The sequence below is a fragment of the Falco punctatus genome, assembly GCF_963210335.1.
Source record: "Falco punctatus genome assembly, chromosome: 16".
Taxonomy (NCBI): Eukaryota; Metazoa; Chordata; class Aves; order Falconiformes; family Falconidae; genus Falco; species Falco punctatus.
The window spans coordinates 2,605,187-2,623,135 of record NC_137596.1 but is presented as its reverse complement, the minus strand read 5'-3'; the positions used below and the strand labels follow the sequence as shown (position 1 = coordinate 2,623,135).

Genomic DNA, 17,949 nt, shown 5'->3' with positions numbered 1-17,949 from the left:
GAACGCCAAAGCTGAGATTAGAGAGGAAATCAAGCCAGAGTTTTCTCCTGCACAGCAAGGTGTTATTATTATCATCAAATCCCCAGAGTGTTTAAAAACAATCAAAACCCAGTAGCAGCAACTGGTGCATCGGAGCGAGCGCAATCAGGCACCAAACACGTCCTTGTCAGAGATTCAAATCTGAAGTCTTGCAATTTGGAAAAGGTTGCAGTCTTTCTCGCTCTTTGTTTCTGAAGAAAAGCCACAAGGGGACATAAAAAAAAAAAAAAATAGTCAGGAGGAGATGAGCAAAGCTGGCATCTCTGCTCCAAGGTGCAGCATCGCCACCCTTAGGACCTGGGGTTCACTTTGTGATGGAGCCGAGACGCCAGGACGGAGAGGTTTGGGAAGAGGCCATGGCTGCAGCAGCCATGCATGGATGGAGGTTTGTCAGGACGGGAGCTGGAGGCTTGGAAGCCTTCCCTTGAGTATGGTGGGTACCATCATCTTTGCTCCCCCCACCCGCCTGCTCAAGGGCCATCCAGCCATCAGTGAGGATGCTCAGCGCTTTGCTCCGCACCCTGCCCTCCTGAACTTGATTGAACCCCAAGCTGGAAGGCTCAGCTTCATCCTTTAGATGGTGGAGAGTTTACCTATTGCCTGCCCTGCCTGATAAATGAACTCACAGCTTCGGCACGGAGGGAGGACAGCAGACATGCAGCTGAGAAACCTCAGAGGACCCACACATCTTCATTAGGGAGGGAGCCAACAGGAGGAGTAACCCCATAGATCTCCCTTATGGAAATTTACTCTTAATAAAGAAATAATTTGGACGATGCATCACGCCAGAGCCACGCAGTAGGGTAGGGTGACACCGCTCGGGCTCTGTTGCTTGCTCAGTCCTGTCTCACAAGACTGTCCCACACGAGAGATGCTCTGCAAACGTGGAGCTGCCAGCACAAGCCATCCACTGTCCTTGGCCACCTCGGGCCTCCAAGGGATGCCAGCACATCATCCATGAAACACCATCCTTCTCCATCAGCTCCTCTGTGTGGAGGATGCCAGGGATACGGGGGCAGCAGAGGGATGCAGGGTGGTGCTGGCAGCATCCTGCTGGCAGCCGTCACACACGGGGACAGCTCTTGTCTGAGGATGAGAGGGGACTGCCACACTACGGCACTAGGAGTTGAAGGTACTGCTGATAATAAAGCAACAAAAGCCATTCTCTGAGCAATTTGTAGCAATTAATAGCCATTCCCAGGAATGAAATGTTAATTAATTCACTCCCTGAGCCATGCATTTATTTAAGGTATTTGTGGGTGTTCTTGGTACTTTTATTAAGCAATTAAAATGCGTCCAAGAAAATATTTATCTATTTTAAGTCATTCTTAGTAAACACAATTTATATGGCAAGCAACCACTTTTTTTTTTTTTTTTTTTTTTTTGCATTGTTAATTAAAAATTACGATACACTCCACTTCCCTGGGTTATACAGCCAGTCTGCCTGGAGGTCTGGTTCAAGGAGCACGCGTGCTGCTGGCAACTGCAAAAAAAACCTCCCTAGGAGCCTGCAGGATAGATTTAGGTAGTGCAGGATGGATTTAAGTAGTGCTTGAGGGGACATGGTAGAGTTCAGCGAGCCCCAGCACGCCTGTGCTGGGGGGGTGGGCACTTGTGATGCCCTCCAGTTGTTCCTGTGCCACTGGGAGATGCTGGAGAGAGCCGTGGCCTGGTGAGGAGCTTTATAAAGAAGAGTACGTACGAGCCCTACAGCCTTTCCAGGGCTGTAAAGTAAATAGCTTGTTCACGCAGGCTGTTTGTTGAAGAATTACAAGTCCTTGTACCGCAGACAGAGGAATTTATTTGTTACAGCAATCTTGGGCAGCACTCAGACAGATGAAGTGCTTGCTAGCGATGCTCCTCTATGTACCGATGCTCTACAGGGTGGGTTATGCTCTTGTTGCAGTTAGCTCTGCATGGGCTCTGCGAGCCTGGAAGCCCAGCCAGAAACGGGATCCCTGGGGAGAAGGGATGGAGCTGCTGGGTAAAAAGCCCTCGTGCAGAAGGAGACCTGGCTGAGCATCTGCCACTGAGACCCTGGGAGGAAGCTTCATCCTGGTTTCCAGCAGGTTTCCATCGGAAAAACCAGAGCGGGTCACTGAAGAAACACTGACATCTGGAAAGCAAGACAAAGCCGCGACGTTGCTCGTGAGCTGGCGTATCCCACACTGTCCTTTCTTATTTGCTTGCGTGTACTCTTACTGGGAAGCAATCAATGGAGCAGAAAGCTGCTACTTCCCTGGAGAGCATCTCCTTGGAAAAGTCCCCTCCTCCCTCTTATCAAGTGTTAAAAGGACCCAGTACAGGTTGAGTTGGTTTTTTCATTCTTTAATCGCTGGCTTTTCAGTGCTGTCTATAATAACCCCTTTGAAGTTCAGATCAAAATACCCGTTTCCTGGTTGAAATTTGTTTTCCTCCATCACCTGGGCCGATGCAATTTCCAGAAGATACTGAATGGGGAGGCATCGGGCACTCCCTCCAGAGAGGCCAGAGGAAACCGAGGGCAGGTTAGAAATATGGGAAAGGAAATCACAAAACGAAACGCAGCTCAGAAGGGAAGAAATGCGCGTCTGGGGAAGCAGCCTGAGATGGAGCTGGGTGGAGAGAAGGCAAGATGAGCAAATGTGCCGAGCCGGAGGGGCTGAGGGACAGCAGCAGACGGATGCTGGGCCTGCATTGGCCATATGACGTGGGATAGTGGGGAGAGGTGGTGAATTTGGAGCTGGATCCTGAGAAGGTGCCTGTCGGTGGTAGAGAGCAGGCAGTGAAGGCACCTCATGGCGATGCTGCCACTGTCACCCTGTAGGGACCATCCAAGGAGCGCAGGAGGCTGGCACGGGTCCCCTGGCATCCCCTCTGCCCTGCTAACCTTCAGCGTGGAGACCCCGAGGGAATCACAGGGAGAGATGCTTTGGGCAGGATCCCCAAGGGAAGACCCTCGCCCCTCTCCTGGGGCAGGCTCAGCATGGGGAGGGGGGCACGGCGATGCTGTGCTCCCCCTGCACAGACCTGTCCCTGCAGCCCCTGCAATATGCTTTGGCTTCGGTGGAAAACCAGCAGCAAAAAAAAATGATGGGTGAGTGTGCAGCTAAGTCATACGAGGAGAGACTAGAGGAGGTAAATTTATATAGTCTGGAAAAGACCCTGGGCGACACGTTTGCGATCTATAAATACCTTCAAGGTAACAATATAAATGAAAGAAGCCCCTGCTCTCAAGGGTGGTAGGACAAGGAGCGCTGGCTGGGAGCCAGGCTGGATGTAATAAGGCTGGTGAGACATGAGGAAGAAATCATGAAGAGCCAAAGCGGTGGAGGTGGTGGCTGGGGCTGCAGGAGCATCCTCCGCATCTGCTCAGCTCGGTTTTATTCATATTCTGTTTATAAATAATTACTGAAAGGTTAATAGGTGAGGAAGGCATGTTATGGGCTTGTTAAAAACTTGAGTAACTTGCCTTCTGGCTGTCCACGAGCACATCACGGGAAGCTTTACAAGAGGGTTATCAGCTGTCGTTATTAAAAACCAATTTGACATTATAAAAGATCTATACTGCTTGTTCAGCCACATTGATTTAGCAGTGTTAAGCCTTGGAAAACTGGAGCAAGAACCTTGATCTCTGCTGAAGCACGAAAAATTGCTGTTTGTGACACATCTCTGCGCTCGGGAAATCCAGTTTTGCGGAAGCGATGGGTTTTGAACAAACAGATAAAGCGCCGTGCCACGGTTGTTGGGGTCTGTTTTCCCAAGCTGCTGCAAAGTCAAACAACTCTCGGAAACCTTGACCTCCGTTTCGCTTTCCTTTGCAAGGTTCAGGAGGATCTGGAGCCCACCTCTGGGCACTGGTCCAGCTGGTTTCCAAGCCCTGAGCCCTCCACATCCCCGCTGGGAGCAGGAACTGCAGGCAGGCTGCAAGGACATGACCCAGGGAGCTCACAAGTCACTTTTATCCTCATTTTGAAACCTCTTTCTTGTCCTTTGAGGAGCAGGGAAGGTGGTTTTGTGCAAAATAACCAGGAAAGTGGCAGGCACAAGAGAAGCACCGGGTTCCCCCAGGGTTTTGGTGCCAGGCTCACCCCGTCCCATTCCTGCTGCAAGGAAGCGTCTTCATGTGGCTGGTGCCTCCTTTGAGCACCTGAGCAGCAGGATGAGACCCTTCAGAGGCTGGAAATCTGCTCGTGGCTTGGAGCCTTTATGGGGACAGAGTTGCCAAAGGAGCTTAACAGAGCAGGAATACTCCTGGCAAAAAGCACAGGGTGTTGCCACGTTCACCGGCTGGAGTCGCCCTGTCCCTGTAGCTCTCTGCTTTCTTTCCTTGCTTTCTTTCATCAGAACTTGCTGAGCTGTGGCTTCAGGAGGCAACGAGGATGTGTCTCCTCCACCCCACAACCTGTGCAAAGCTTCAGGGACGAGATGTCCGAGCTCTGCCACATGCCCCCAGCTCTCTCCTGCCACAGCCCAGGGAGCAAGGAGCATCCCCAAGGGCCAAGCTGCTGCCAGGGTGCTGGCAGTTGCTCTCTGTGATGGGCAGTGTCATTCCTGCGGCACGGAGGCAGCAGGGCAAGGCAGATCCCATCAGGAAGCCGGGAAGAGAGATGCTGAGGTGAGTCTTGCTGGCTGACCTCTTCCAAGCCCCTTGGCTTGGGTTGCAGTTCCCTGTGGAAGGAGAAAGGCATCACCAAAGCGTCACGGACCATTCAGTCCTTCGGAGGAGCACCTGGAAGGCGTCGCTTGTGCTCGTTTTTCCATACGAGGCACCTCCCTCGTTGACACACCAAGCGCAGCCCTAGGAATAAAAGCGGCGTCTCCTGATTAATTATTGAAGGGGGAGTCCGGGGAGGAAGGGAGGGAAAGGAAGCTGAAGTGGCCAGTCAGCATCTGTTAGAGGTGCAAAGATAAATGAACTGCGAGAGCAGACAAGTGCATACAAATCAGCTCACATCTGCACCGCTAATACATCTCTTTCAAAACGCTTGTGTCATCAGCTGGTGGGTGAAGCCTCCCAGGTCAGCTGTCCTGATTCAGTTAGGTTCATGTTAGCGGGCGCCGGGGGAATTGGCTCTAGCAGCGCTGTCAGAGTGTTTCCCAGCCTGCTGGGGATGGGCATTTCGCTCTTGCTCCAGCCCTATGGAGGCACTTGGAGAAGCCTCCTGTGCCTGCAGACCCTCTGAATGAGTTCGCTGTAGCCCCAGTCATCCTTTGTTGCTTTTAGGGCAGCAGGATCTGGCATTAAACCAAGGGGAACCCGTAGCAGAGCGGTGGGGGTGAGAAATAAAGGCAGGAGCAGGAGATCCATGGGAGGACCGTGAGCAGATGCTGTTCTCCTGGAGGGGGACAGCTTTCCCAAAACCACCCCACCGACCCCACATGGGAAGCAGCCTCCGTGGCTCATCTCTGCAGCGCAAATCCAGCACCCAGTGCCTGCATCTTTCCTCAACCCAAACATCCCAACCCATCCAGCACGGAGGAGGGCAGCCCCAAGACAACAGGAGCAGAGAAGCCTCAGGGAAATCCTCTTCCCTCTAATTTCCCTGTCAGTTGTTGTGGGGAGGGAGGGGGGGGGGATGTCTATTTCCCCCCCCCCCCCCCCCCCCGCCCCAGGCTGCTGCCTGTGCTTTCTTTCCTTTCCCCCAAAGAGCGGCTGGAGTTTCACACCGCCTGACAGCATCTCCTGTCTTTCCCACCCGTTCCAGAGTGGCAGGTTGCCAGATGGTGCCCCATTAGGTCACATTTGCTCATTGTTTGGCAAACAGCGGCTTAATTCAAGTGCTGAGTTGACAGCTTGTTCTCCAAGACAATTTGCAAGTTGCAGTGTTGCAAATGCCAGCTTGGCTTTTCAGGGTGATGTTATTTCAGCTGCCTTAAAGGGATAAAGTTCTTTCTGATTGGGGAAAAAAAAAAATAAAAAGAAGAAAAAAAATAAAAAGAAGAAAAAAAAAAAAAAAAAAAAGAAGAAAAGGGTGAAAGTTGGGCGGGGGAGGCGGGGGGGAGCCGAAAAGGTTTCTAGTGGTTTTGATGTGGAAGGACCAGCAGGCATTCAGAAAGGGGCTGCTCTCCTGGCACTGTGGTGGTTCCGCATCAGCAGAGGCTCTCCATGTCCCCTCCCTCCTGGCACTGAGGTCTTCCACCACCCCCACCCCCCACAGTCCCAGGCTTTCACAGGGAAATAGCAGGTTTGGTTTATTTTGGCAAGGTTTCACTAGGGGTATACGTCCCTATCACTTTGATGTCTCCTCTCCAAAGCCTGTGGTTATAATCCCTGCATCCCTGGGGAAGCGGACGATGCTGAGGACAAGTGCATGTCCCTCCCAAAGTCAAGGGCAGCAGCAGGCACCCTGTGGTGTGCCACCCCCCCAGCACTATGCCCCTGGGGTGGCAGTCTCCACCATCGCACGCACGTCAATGGCAAGCGACACAAAACAGCACCACGGTGATGCTCTTTCTTCTTCAACAGGTGGGCAAAAAAAGGCCAGGTTATAAAAGAAGCATCCGGTGACTTCTACGAAACCATCGTGGACCACACCTTCTTCTTTGAGCCCGTCTCCTGCGAGGTCACCAATGCGCTGGGCAGCACAAACATCAGCAGGACCGTGGACGTCTACTGTGAGTAACGTGTCAGCTTGAGGCTAAGCAGGGCCAGCAGAGCTGCTGGAAAGGAGTGGAAAGGGGACATGGCTAGATCTGACTTGCCCAGGGTGACCAGGACCTGCTGGGCTCTCTTGTAGCTCAGCCTCTGTGAGTGCTCTGATGGTGGGACCCATGATTTCCTCCGGCTTTAGGAGCACACAGCTCATGGTGGCTGTCTTTAGGGACCTGGTCATTCTGCAGCAGGCACCTGCCTCAGGCTTTTCTTTATTTGGGGGTCTTCCATGGCTGGGACCCATAGGTCCATCAAGAGCTACCGCTGCTCCCTCTGACACGGTGGTGTCTTTGGTTTGAGGGTTTCTGGTTGACACAGCCCATCACTGGGAGTAACTCCAGTCTCCGCTGTGCAGTTGGACCCAGGATGGCGACAGAACCACAGTCCCTCCTCGTTGACCTGGGCTCAGACGCGGTCTTCAACTGTGCCTGGACTGGGAACCCATCTCTCACCATCGTCTGGATGAAGCGAGGCTCAGGCGTGGTAAGAATCGCTGCTGGGCTAGCGGGGAAGGGCACGTTCAGGGCGTGAGCTGCTGCATGATGCTCTCCATGGAGCAAAACCTGTGGGCTGGGAGCTCCCGGACGGACAGATGCTGGACCTGCGAGGCTCAACGTGGCATTGCAGAGCCGTGGCTCCCAGGCTGCAGGTCCGCCAGGCTGCGGTGACTGTCCCCACTTAGCCCAGAGAAGTGCGTTAAGCAGCAAAGGCTTTATCGCCTTTGTCATATTTTGGATGGAAGCGCGTGTGCATCCAGGCATTGGGATGGCAGGCTGGAAAATGGAGCTGTGTGCTAGCTGGAGTCCCATTTGGGAGAGGCAAAGGGGAAATGAGACTGCCAAAAATCAGTGCTGTCAGTGCCGTGGAGGAACCGAGGCAGCAGGTTGTCCCCCCACTGCCTTGTCGAGCCCTAGCAGAGCCATCATCCAGAGCACACGCAGCTCCTGCCCACAGGAGACGTTTGCAAAGCAGTGCTAATAGAGGGAGAATTGATTCCCATGATGATGGGCATCGGGGATGAACAGAGGCCAGAGCATCACTTAACCTCTCGCCGACGGGTAGCTCTGCTGCAAATTGCCTGCGTGTGGTCCGTGCTGGGATGGGCTTTTCTGGCCTCCAGGATGTGAGCTCGCATCCCAGCACCTTCACTCCAGCTCGCCTCCGCTGCGGGCTGGAGCCTGCTCAAGGCGGGGGGACCCTGGGTCTGGCCCCGCAGACTTCTCCACATCTCTTTTGTCCTGGAAAGGGTAAGGAGCTTTGCAAATAATCATGGCTCAGTCAGCCCAGGGAGGCACGAGATACCCTGATCCCCTCTTTACACACGGGAGGGCTGAGCCAAGCCATGTCAAGCTGAGACATGAAACTGGTGCGGAAGGCACATGCAGGTTTGGGTTTGAAAAGCATCTTTCAGCTTGATCTGGGCAGACGTGGCCTGAAGTCGCTTGAGGCTGGGCATTACTGGGGAGCTGGACTCTCCCAGGAGCGAGCTGAGCCATCCGAGCTGCGATCCTCACCTCTGCTCCCCAGGCAGACACGGAGGAGGGGAGCGCACGCTGAGCCATTAACTGCTGGGGTGTTTTGTCCCAGCCATAATGACCTCGGCGCAGGCCATCTCCTGGGACATAATTATAGACTCGGGAGAGCTGATGGCTCGAATCAGCTAAGGAATCCCAGTGGGTCAATAATCCCTGGGTGGTTTCGCATCCCACGGCTGCAGTTGTTGTTTCTCAGGGTTATTATCGTTCCAGGCAACGCTTTCACACCACAGACTGCTATTTCATTTTCTCAAAACCACTGGAGTGTGCAGGGTGGCTGAAAGGAGCCGTGCACGGTGAGGATGAGGGCTTCTGACCCTCACGGTCCATGATGTCCACAAGCATCACGGCTCGCCTCGGCTAGCGGGCAGCAGGCAAGCAGAGCAGAGCAGCCTTCTCCCTTTTCATTTGGCTCCCTCTGGCTGACTCGTGCTGGCTGGGAGCATCCCTGGGCTCAGGACATCCCCACCGGCCGGTTTAACCCAGCAGAGATGCTTGGCTTGGGTCAGCGGAGCTGCATCCGTCCTCCCAGGGGGATGCCAGCAAGGGGATGCTGCTTTGGAAAGCCATCAGCGCCCAGCTGTCCCAGTGGGATGCGGGGTCAGGGCTGCTTTGTTGCCAGCCCCTCCGCTTTCAGAGCCAGGTCAGGGTCCCACAGGATTGCCGCTTTTCCTCCTGCTTTCCCAGAAGGAAACAAATCGGAGAGCGAGGAGCAGGTGAGGACAAGTAAGCAGAGGCATTTGCCTGGATGTCTTTGTAATTGATGCTAAAACAGCGGGTTTAAAAGGGATCTGAAACTCCGTGCCTCTGCTTCGTGCCAGGGTAGGGGTGAGACCCCCAATCTTCTTGCTACAGGGAGACCCAGATCCGTGTCCAGGCTTTACATGGGCACTAATTCCCGGATATATCAGCTGTGGGAAGGAGAAGAGGTGTGGGGTGGCCCCAGCCTGCAAAATCCTGGGGGAGAGAGCCGAGGGCAACCAGCAGGAATCAGCCCCCCGACACGCATTTCCAGCGCAGAAACGCATTGCTCCAAAAACCACTCTTTGTTTTAGACTTGCCACGGGTTTTTTTAAATACCACCAGTGCTGGGATTCTGCTGACAGCCTCGGCCACATCCCTCTGCTTCAGCAATTTTGAAGGTTTAATAAAGCTGCTAATTGCACTGCTGGGGCAGGAGGGCAGCGCAGTTAGTAGCCGCGTCGCAGTAGGGGTGGGCTTACCAAAAGCGGCTGGGATTTCCCCGGCTATCCAGACCCGGTTCCCAGCGGTCTGCCCGCTCTCCAGGTTGGTCTCCCACCACTTCTGGGTCTGAAATCCCTGAGTCAATCCTGGCAGCCTCCCCTGCCCCCACGAATGTGGAAATGCAAGTGTGGAGCGTGGTTCTCTCCAAGGCTTTTCTGCTCCAGGTTGCAAGGGAGCTGTGTCATTGCAGCCACCATCATTTTTTCTCTTGCATCTTGAATTTCTTGCAACACTGGACTTGGTAAAAATTCAGGTGAATAGGAACAGGACTTGTATTTTCCACACACACACAAACTGGGTCATCTTTTTATTCTGTGGTTAACAGCGGTAAGTGGTATTCCCGTGCCATCTAAGACTTTGGGCTCATCCACTTGTTTATTTCTGGGTTGCTCTGGAGCTTGTAACACGTGTCTCTTGTTCAGCCTCTCATCACCCTCCCCCCTGAAAGCAACCCCCTCCTCTTTTCCAGGTCCTGAGCAATGAGAACAAGCTGACCCTGAAATCTGTCCGCCAGGAAGATGCTGGGAAATACGTGTGCCGAGCCGTGGTGCCGCGAGTCGGTGCGGGGGAACGGGAGGTGACGCTCACCGTCAACGGTACCTCTCGCTTTCCTATCGCTCTTCTGTCCTGCCGTCGCATTGCTTTACTCCCGTTGCTCTGACACCTCACGCTGCCGAAATATCTCCTCGGATATTTGCTTTCAGAGCAAATCCCACCCACAGCTGGAGCAGGGAGGGTCCTGCCCTGCAGGCAATAGGAGTAAATTGGATTTTGCACTCATTTGCCTAGAGATGCATGGGTTAAAAGCAAAAAAAGACCAACCCAACATTATCTAAGACCCGCGTGGTTCCTTATTATCAACAGGGGTTTGTTGAGTAGTTGGGAGCTGGCGTCTTTAAATCTTTAATAGATTTATCTTGCAAAACCCTTGCAAGGTTGGAGAGCACTGTTGTCTCTGTTGTACAGCCAGAGAGCTGGGAATTGAGCCTGGATCCAAGAGCAGCAGCCTAATCGCTCTTTCAGAGCCCACGTGAGGATACCTGTGAGAGGCGGCAGGGCTATATAGCTCCTCCATGGCTGCTGGGGGCTCACCCAGCACGGTGTCAGGATGTGGCCCAGCCCCACACCCAAGCTCAGGAGCTGGGAAGCACTCCGGAGCCCTGGAATTTAATGATGACCTGGCCAGGACCCCGCAGCAGCTGGTAACAACTCTCAGCCTCAACACGGAAGGGAAAGAGCCAGGTGGACTGCAGATAGTGTAAACAGAGTATGAATTTTGCATTGTCTCTCACCTGCATGACAAACTGTGGCAGGCTTCAGTGTCCCTTCGCTGTCACAAAGAGGAGGAAACGAGCAGGGAAACAACACAGGTGGCAGCAAGCGTTAATTATAAATGAAGATAATGCAGGTGGGTAGATGCCCCATCCCTGGAAACATTCAAGGTCAGGTTGGATGGGGCTCTGAGCAACCTGATCTAGTTGAAGATGGCCCTGTTCATCACCGGGGGCTTGGACTAGGTGACCTTTAAATGTCCCTTCCAACCCAAACTGTTCTACAATTCTGTACCGCCAGGAAGGGAAGCCAAGGGCAACGCAGCAGGGGACTGAAAACCAACCACTCCCTTGACTTCAGCTCAGCTCCTCGGAGCCTGCACGCTCCTTCCCTGGCAGCTGCTGGGTTTTAATTACAATTAAACTAGCTGGTGGAAAACAAAGCAACAAATTAGCACAAACAAAGAACCTGCTCCTTTCCTGACACCTACCAGGCACGCGGCTGCCTTGAGCAGAGAGCAAAGCACTCGGCAGGCTGGGGGCCGTTCGGAGCGTGCACATGGAAAAGTTGCTCTCCGGAGCTTTGCAGCTCACGCCGCTGAGCTTTTCACCTCGCAGAGCTGATGGGGGAGCACATGAAATCCGTGCCCTGAGGTTCGCTGCTCAGCTTTTGAGCATCTCCCGGGAGCCGGCTGCCTGCTGCATCCCATCCCACTAGGATGTGCTGCTGCCTGGGGGGCTCCACTGCTGCGGTTTGGTGCAACTCCAAGGTAGCAACGCTGGGACAAGCCAGCACGGGAGCTGGACCCTACACCAAGGGAGAATCCCACACCTCCGTCGAGGTGGTCTCCTGACCCTCCAAGCTAGGAGAGCCAAGGCGGGCAAGCCCCAGAACAGCATCCCTGGGTCCAACAACTGCTGAGCACCAGGGCTTGGAGCCCATCCTGCAGCTGGACCAGCTCCCCGGCTCCAGAGCACAGCGTGGTGTATCTAATCCAGCTAATGAATTCTGCTGAAAGTCTTTTCTACTGTAATTTGAGAGGGAAGTTGAACGCTTCATATTTTCAAGTGATTTTAAATCCAGAGGGTGATACAATTGTCTTGGTATTACCAGGTGCCTTTCTCCGTGGGCTGGGATTCGTCACAGTAAAATTAGGTGTTTAGAAGTGTCTTTTCTGGGCTGGCTGCACAGGCTGTGATCAGCGCACGTGGGCTTCAGAGGGGCTGATCCATCCCACCAAGACGGACACCCCAACGCAGGGGTCTTCATCCAAGCCAGTATGAGCTGCAATCCCACCTGTAGAGCCCATCCACTCTCCCAACTGTCTGAAATCATGGAAGCAAGATGCTGGGGTGGGAGAGCATCCTCCTGCCCTCCCCGCCAGCAGCCTTGCCAGCCAGGTCTGTGCCTGCAGAGAGCAGCCCGTCCCCGTGCCGGAGCACGGGGCCACCAGCCTGAAAGGCAGCAGATATGATTCAGAGTCTGGTTAATGGGAAGGAGGATTATGCAAACGAGCAGCGTTTGGCAGGGCCAGAGCAGCAGCGGCAAGAAGGCAGCGAGGAACCGTTGATGCCATCATAAATCAGCAGCAGTTGGATTTACAGCCCCTGCACGAGCCAAAGCCTCCGGATGCTCCTGACTGCACACAAGCCTGGTTACAGCTCCCAGCCCGGCAGGAGAAGCATCCCAAGATGACCTTCCCAGCAGGATTGCCTGCGACGTGCTCTCCCCATGCACCATCCGGGCTCGGCAGGGGCTGCTGAGCAGGGACCACCCCTTGCTCTGCAAGAAAAGTTTTGTTAGAAGGGCTGGACAATTCTGTTCAGGCTTTCGTTTGCCTGGGATTCACTCCAACAAGCAAGCCAAGCCTGCTGGAGAGCTGGGAGTGGAGCAAGGACCGACCTGCCAGTCAGGAGCACGTGGTGGTGGCCCTTCAGCTCATGCTGCAGACACTGGGGGCTTCACCGAGCGTGTCCCCACCACCTCGGGGTGGTCCCTCACCATACCAGGCAGCACCAACCAGCTTCTACAGGAAGGAAGGAGTTAAACCAAACTCTCCTGCCAAGCCATTGCCAACGTGGGGAGGAAAGGTTCAGCAGGCTGGAGAAGCCGAGGCCATCCTTTCATTCCTCCAAGGCTCCCAAAGTCAGCGAGCTGCCTTCTCTTTTGTGTGAGCCGCCAGGACCGCACAAATAAATTGGCACCGGAGCGCTAAAAATAACCGCAACCAATAGCTCCATCATTTATATCCATAGCAACATTGTTTAAAGCCTTTTTCCTGCCTGTGGGCTGTCTCACACTTAGCGCTGAACGCCAAGCCGGAGATTGGCAGCTTTCATAAGGAGCCAGAGCCTGGTGGAGAATCAAACGCCGGCCCCAAATGTGAAGAGGCTGCAACTTCATGCTATTATTTCTGGGCATGTTCATCTCACAAATGGTCTTTAGTCATATGCTATTATCATGATGATAAGCCTTCGACTCTGAACTCCTACAGCAATAATAAACCCCAAAGCCGTTGGCATTTGTGCCATTTAAAATCCACTCGCCTTGGGAAAAATGATCCTTTTAATGATTATTAAGCCATTTTTCTCTAGCGTCACCCAGTCTTGGAGTGCTTCCAGAATTTATAAGTAACATACAACCCTTGAAATAGGAAGAAGATGGCTTTTTTTATTATAATTATTATTGTTATTTAAGCCTGGCCTATGGATCCCATCACTGCTCTTGCCTCTGTTGGCTTTGGGTTCATCAGTGGGCAGGGCAGGCGAGCAGGATGATCACCCAGCACGTGAGCTGCGATGCTCATCCTGCATGACTTGGGCCACTCTTGGAGGATGACGAGACCAAATAGGTCCCCATCACGTGTCCCATCCGGAAGGAAAAAGCCACATCCCATGTCCAGGGCCATCTGCCCATCCCACTTGGCTGTTGGCAGGGTTCTGGTCTTGCAGCAGGCGTGGGGAGCCGAGGCCAAGGCTAGCTGACGTTGCCACCTCGGGCATGTTCACGAAGGCCAGGTGCTGCCTGCATCCTCCTGAAAGGAAGCAAAGCCAGGAATCAGCCGGACTCCCCCAAGACCATGGCCAGCGCGTGTGCAAGATGGGCTTTCAGCGATGGATAAATGAGAACGCACACCTTGGGAGCGTGCCTAGAACATCTGGAAGAGCGTTCGGACAGCAAACCACAACAACGTGTCTACTTTTTTTGTCTTTTTCCGATAAAAAGGGGCACGACGTTTTCCACCCATGTGCAGCTATGACCATTACACCAAAACAAGCCCTGACCTTCTCCTTTACGCACAATTTTGACGGCGGCTCACTTTCCGCAGTAATTTCCTACGCTGCCAGACCCATATGTCTGGTCAGTGCTTCGCTGAGCTGCTTTTTCATGCATCTCCCCTCGGAACACCATCGGGAAGGAAGGACAGGGCTCTGTCATGGTGGCAAGTGGTTGGGGAGCGTGAAGGTTTGCTGCAGGGAGGTGTGACTGGGATCATTTCGATAGGCGACTCCCTGTGTGAATGCACAGAGTGAAAACGGTGGCATTTCGGTACATTTTGGTGCATTCTGCAAATTCATAAATGAGTGGTTTGGAGGAGAGTCAGTCAGGGAACATCCAGGTGAATCTGCTTCTCCCCACTTCACCCCAAATCTTTGAGACTTTCCTTAAAGGAACACATCCTTTAAGCTGCAGGGGCAGGGGCGGCGAATGGGAAAATATTCTCAAACCCACAAAGGATGGTTAGATGTGGGAAAGGATGAGCACAGCAAGCTCTCCCACTCCCACCCTCCCAGGGACCTGGGCTCCAGTCCCAGCTGAGGTTGTCCCCAGCGGTATCGTGGCCTCTCGTAGCGACTCCTTGCAGCTCTCACACGTTGCACGGCCAGCGCGGAGCCTGATGATGGTTGCAGCGCGTTTGCACATCCCTCTGGACACGTGTGCATGGGTGGGGGCGATGACAAGGCTGTATTTTCTGACAAACCCAGTGACAAACTCAAAACCAAGTGACGACCCAGAGTGAACATCCAAAATAGCCGAGCTGGGGCAGGGGGGCTTTGCCGGCCCCTGCCTCCTCCCTCTCCCTGCATCCCGCTGCCTGCCTGCAGCTCAGCTTGTTGCTGTTTTCTTTTCTGCTAGCAACAAGCCACTCATAGAAATGCAAATCTGCTTTAATTAAGGAGGCTACTAAACAGCAATTAGGATCCCAGCTCTTGTGCTGCTCCCTTGGGGTGATCCTCTCCTCTAGCGGGAGATCGCTCCTGCAGGGCTCTTGGAAGAACTGGGGGTACAGGGATCCCACCAAGCTCTCCCCTCCAACCCCTTTTCTCCCATCCTTGTCTTCAGGATGGTCCACCAAGGCAGGACAGGGACATTTCCCTTCACAAGTCCCTCAGCTGATACATTTGGCCTCGTACTGCTCAGGGAGAGCCTTTCCCAGCCAGGCTGGGCTCCTTTTGCCATCCAAATGGTGCAGGAGAGCCCAGCTGACGGGCTCCCAAGGTTTTTCCAACAGAAATTTCTCCACCACATTGGGCAGGCTGGTTGCAGGTCACTGATTGTGGCTTGCGGGTAGCAGCTGCTTGTCAGTGCCTCTTTCTGCCCTCCTACTGCTTCGTTAAGCTCCTGGGAGCAATTAGTGTAATGGTGATTTAGCAAATCTGGGAGAGCACAGAAGAAGACCAGGTGTTTTGGGTTCTTGCTTTGCTTCTGGAGCAAAAAGCCCTTCTCAGAGGCCAGGTTCACCAGGGAGGTTTCCACAGGATGATGAGGTCACCATCTAGTGCCAGGGATGGGAGAGGAGAGATGGGGACACCCTGGTGCTTTGTGGGGGCAGAAAACCAGCAGAGCCTTAAAGCAAAGCCCCTGCTCTGCGTCCTTCTGCATCAGAGGAGGTGAGGGAATGCTGCTCCATCCCTCCCCTCAAAGAGGAACCCCGACGTCCCTCCACAGCTCTGCTAACAGCCTCCCCAGCACCGCCAGAGCCTCGCATGGCAGCCAGCCGTGCCAGGTGCCAGCAGCCCTCTCCTCTCTCTTGCAGGGCCACCCATCATCTCCAGCACCCAGACGCAGCACGCCCTGCACGGCCAGAAAGGGCAGATCAAGTGCTTCATCCGCAGCACCCCGCCGCCAGACCGAATTGTGAGTAGCATCCCGTGGGAAACGGTGGGCACCTTGTACACCTTTAGGGTGCCCTACGGTGGGCAAACCTGCCCCAGGCTGACCCCTCTCTTGCTTGGCAGGCTTGGTCCTGGAAGGAGAACGTCCTGGAGTCTGGGACCTCCGGGCGCTACACGGTGGAGACCGTCAGCACGGATGAGGGTGTCATCTCCACGCTGACCATCAGCAACATCGTCCGGGCTGATTTCCAAACCATTTATAACTGCACCGCCTGGAACAGCTTCGGCTCCGACACGGAGATCATCCGGCTCAAAGAGCAAGGTGGGCATCCCTGCGGAGCCGGTGGGGGCTGTTGAGCAGTGGGAATTAGCAGCTGGCCGGGCTGTAAGAGCAGGGAGATGCTGTGAGAGGCAGGAGGTGCTCGGAAAAGCTCTTGGGATGTCAAAGAGGAAAATAGGAAGGATGGTGAAAGTGCTCCAGCCATGCTAGCTGTAGGGTTGCATCCTTAAGGTACCTGGCAGAGGGTCAGGAGGTGGGACAAGCCCTGCCAAGTCTCTGCTTGAGACGGTATTGCCCAATTTTGCCTGTCCTGCTGAAGTTGGAGGGCACGGGCCGATCCTGCACCCTCCACTCCTTGTCCCACAGCACAAGGTGATGCCACTGCCACAGGCTGGAGGATTATTTGTAGCCTTGGAGAAACAGGACCAGCTGCTCCTACCAGACCCCGCTGCTCCGCAGTGATGGGGTTGAGCAGGAGGAAGGCGTTTGGGCTGGTGGCAACCCTCCATCCCGGCCACCAGCCACTACAGCAGCACGTGTTTTGCAGGGCTGGGCTTGCCCACCCAGCCTTCAAGGCACCTCAAGAAATTCTCAGGGTCTGGCCAGGGGATTTCCACTCTTAGGGCTCTCCATAGCAGGGGAGGGAGATGGCCTTTGTGAGCAACGCTTAGCTCCTGGAGGAACTCCAGTTCCCTTCTATTTTATTAAATGCCAGGGCAGGCAGGTGGATTGTTCTCATTAAGCCGTGATTTATAGGCAAGGCTGCCGTCCAGATTAAATCAGAGCTAAATGAACCCCTTAAAATTAGCCTTGGGCTTCTTCCAATGCAAACAGAGCCAGTGGTTTTTCCAGGTCGTCTGCCAGTCAGCGGGAGCACTCAGCAGCAAGCCCTGGGTCCCGGCAGAGGGTGGCCGGGCAGCCGAGCCGGGTCGGAGCCGGCAACACAGCATCCAAGTCCGCAGCCGGCTCCGCATCTCAGATCTGAGCATCCCTGGCTAGGTGATGCGAGGGGACATCCCTGCCTTGGACAGGGGGACGCCACAGGGTGGCTGAGGATGCCGTAGGTGGCAGAGGACGTCCCCTTCACGGGGGCATCCCTGCGCTCGGAGCAGAAAGCGGAGCAGAGGGCTGAGTGCTCAGGAAGGCTGACATGTGCGCTTGGGCTGTGCAAGGCTGTGGACACTTGCTTTATTTTCAAACAGGTACGGAAATGAAATCAGGAGCTGGTATTCAAGCAGGTATGGAAATCATGAGCTGACGGTGAATGTGAATTGTCCCCAGCCATTACCACACCTGAGGACCCGGCGTCCTTATCCTGGCCCGCAGCATTCCGGCAGGGCAGGGCAGGCAGGGCAGGGCAGAAGGGGCGTAGGAAAGCTGCAGGGCAGGGATGGGGACAGGGGCTGGGAAGCTGGAGCGCTCCTGTCTCCGCTCTGCCACCGACCCGCTCTGCAAACCAACACCGCCTTTCTGTGCCCCAGCTCCCCAGCCACCGAGAGGGGGATGACACGCCACCGCCGCGCTTCAAAGTGCCACGAAAGGGACCACTGAAGTGCTCTTACGAGGCAGAAAAGAGGGAGAACACAGGTTTCCAGGGTTATTTGCAGACATCAGCTTGTCTCAGCATCTTGGGAGAGTGCTAGCCAGCATCCATCGCAGCCAGAGCAGGGCTGAATGGATTTTTGGGCAGATGCTGTGGGATGTGCTGCCCTTGTGCCTTCCTTGTCCGCTGCACCAGAGCAGGGTGCGTGGGGGAGCACGTAGCCAGCAAACTGCTCCTCCTCAGCTCGCCCTTGCCTTCAGGATGCAGTTTCACCATCCCAGCCG

The 17,949-nt window shown here is 54.4% G+C and overlaps 1 protein-coding gene across 8 annotated transcripts in view; it reads left to right on the top strand.

Moving 5' to 3' along the window:
- Window positions 1–17,949, top strand: part of KIRREL3 (kirre like nephrin family adhesion molecule 3) — a 340,228-nt gene that overhangs the window by 306,207 nt on the left and 16,072 nt on the right. For 7 of the 8 annotated variants that reach the window (XM_080366564.1, XM_080366566.1, XM_080366568.1 and 4 more), the window contains 6 exons: window positions 6,488–6,636; window positions 7,029–7,156; window positions 9,923–10,049; window positions 15,764–15,864; window positions 15,966–16,164; window positions 17,325–17,360. In XM_080366564.1, the coding sequence (XP_080222690.1) occupies window positions 6,488–6,636; window positions 7,029–7,156; window positions 9,923–10,049; window positions 15,764–15,864; window positions 15,966–16,164; window positions 17,325–17,360 (740 nt within the window). The remainder of the gene's footprint in view (window positions 1–6,487; window positions 6,637–7,028; window positions 7,157–9,922; window positions 10,050–15,763; window positions 15,865–15,965; window positions 16,165–17,324; window positions 17,361–17,949) is intronic. The other variant, XM_080366563.1, reaches the window with a different exon arrangement.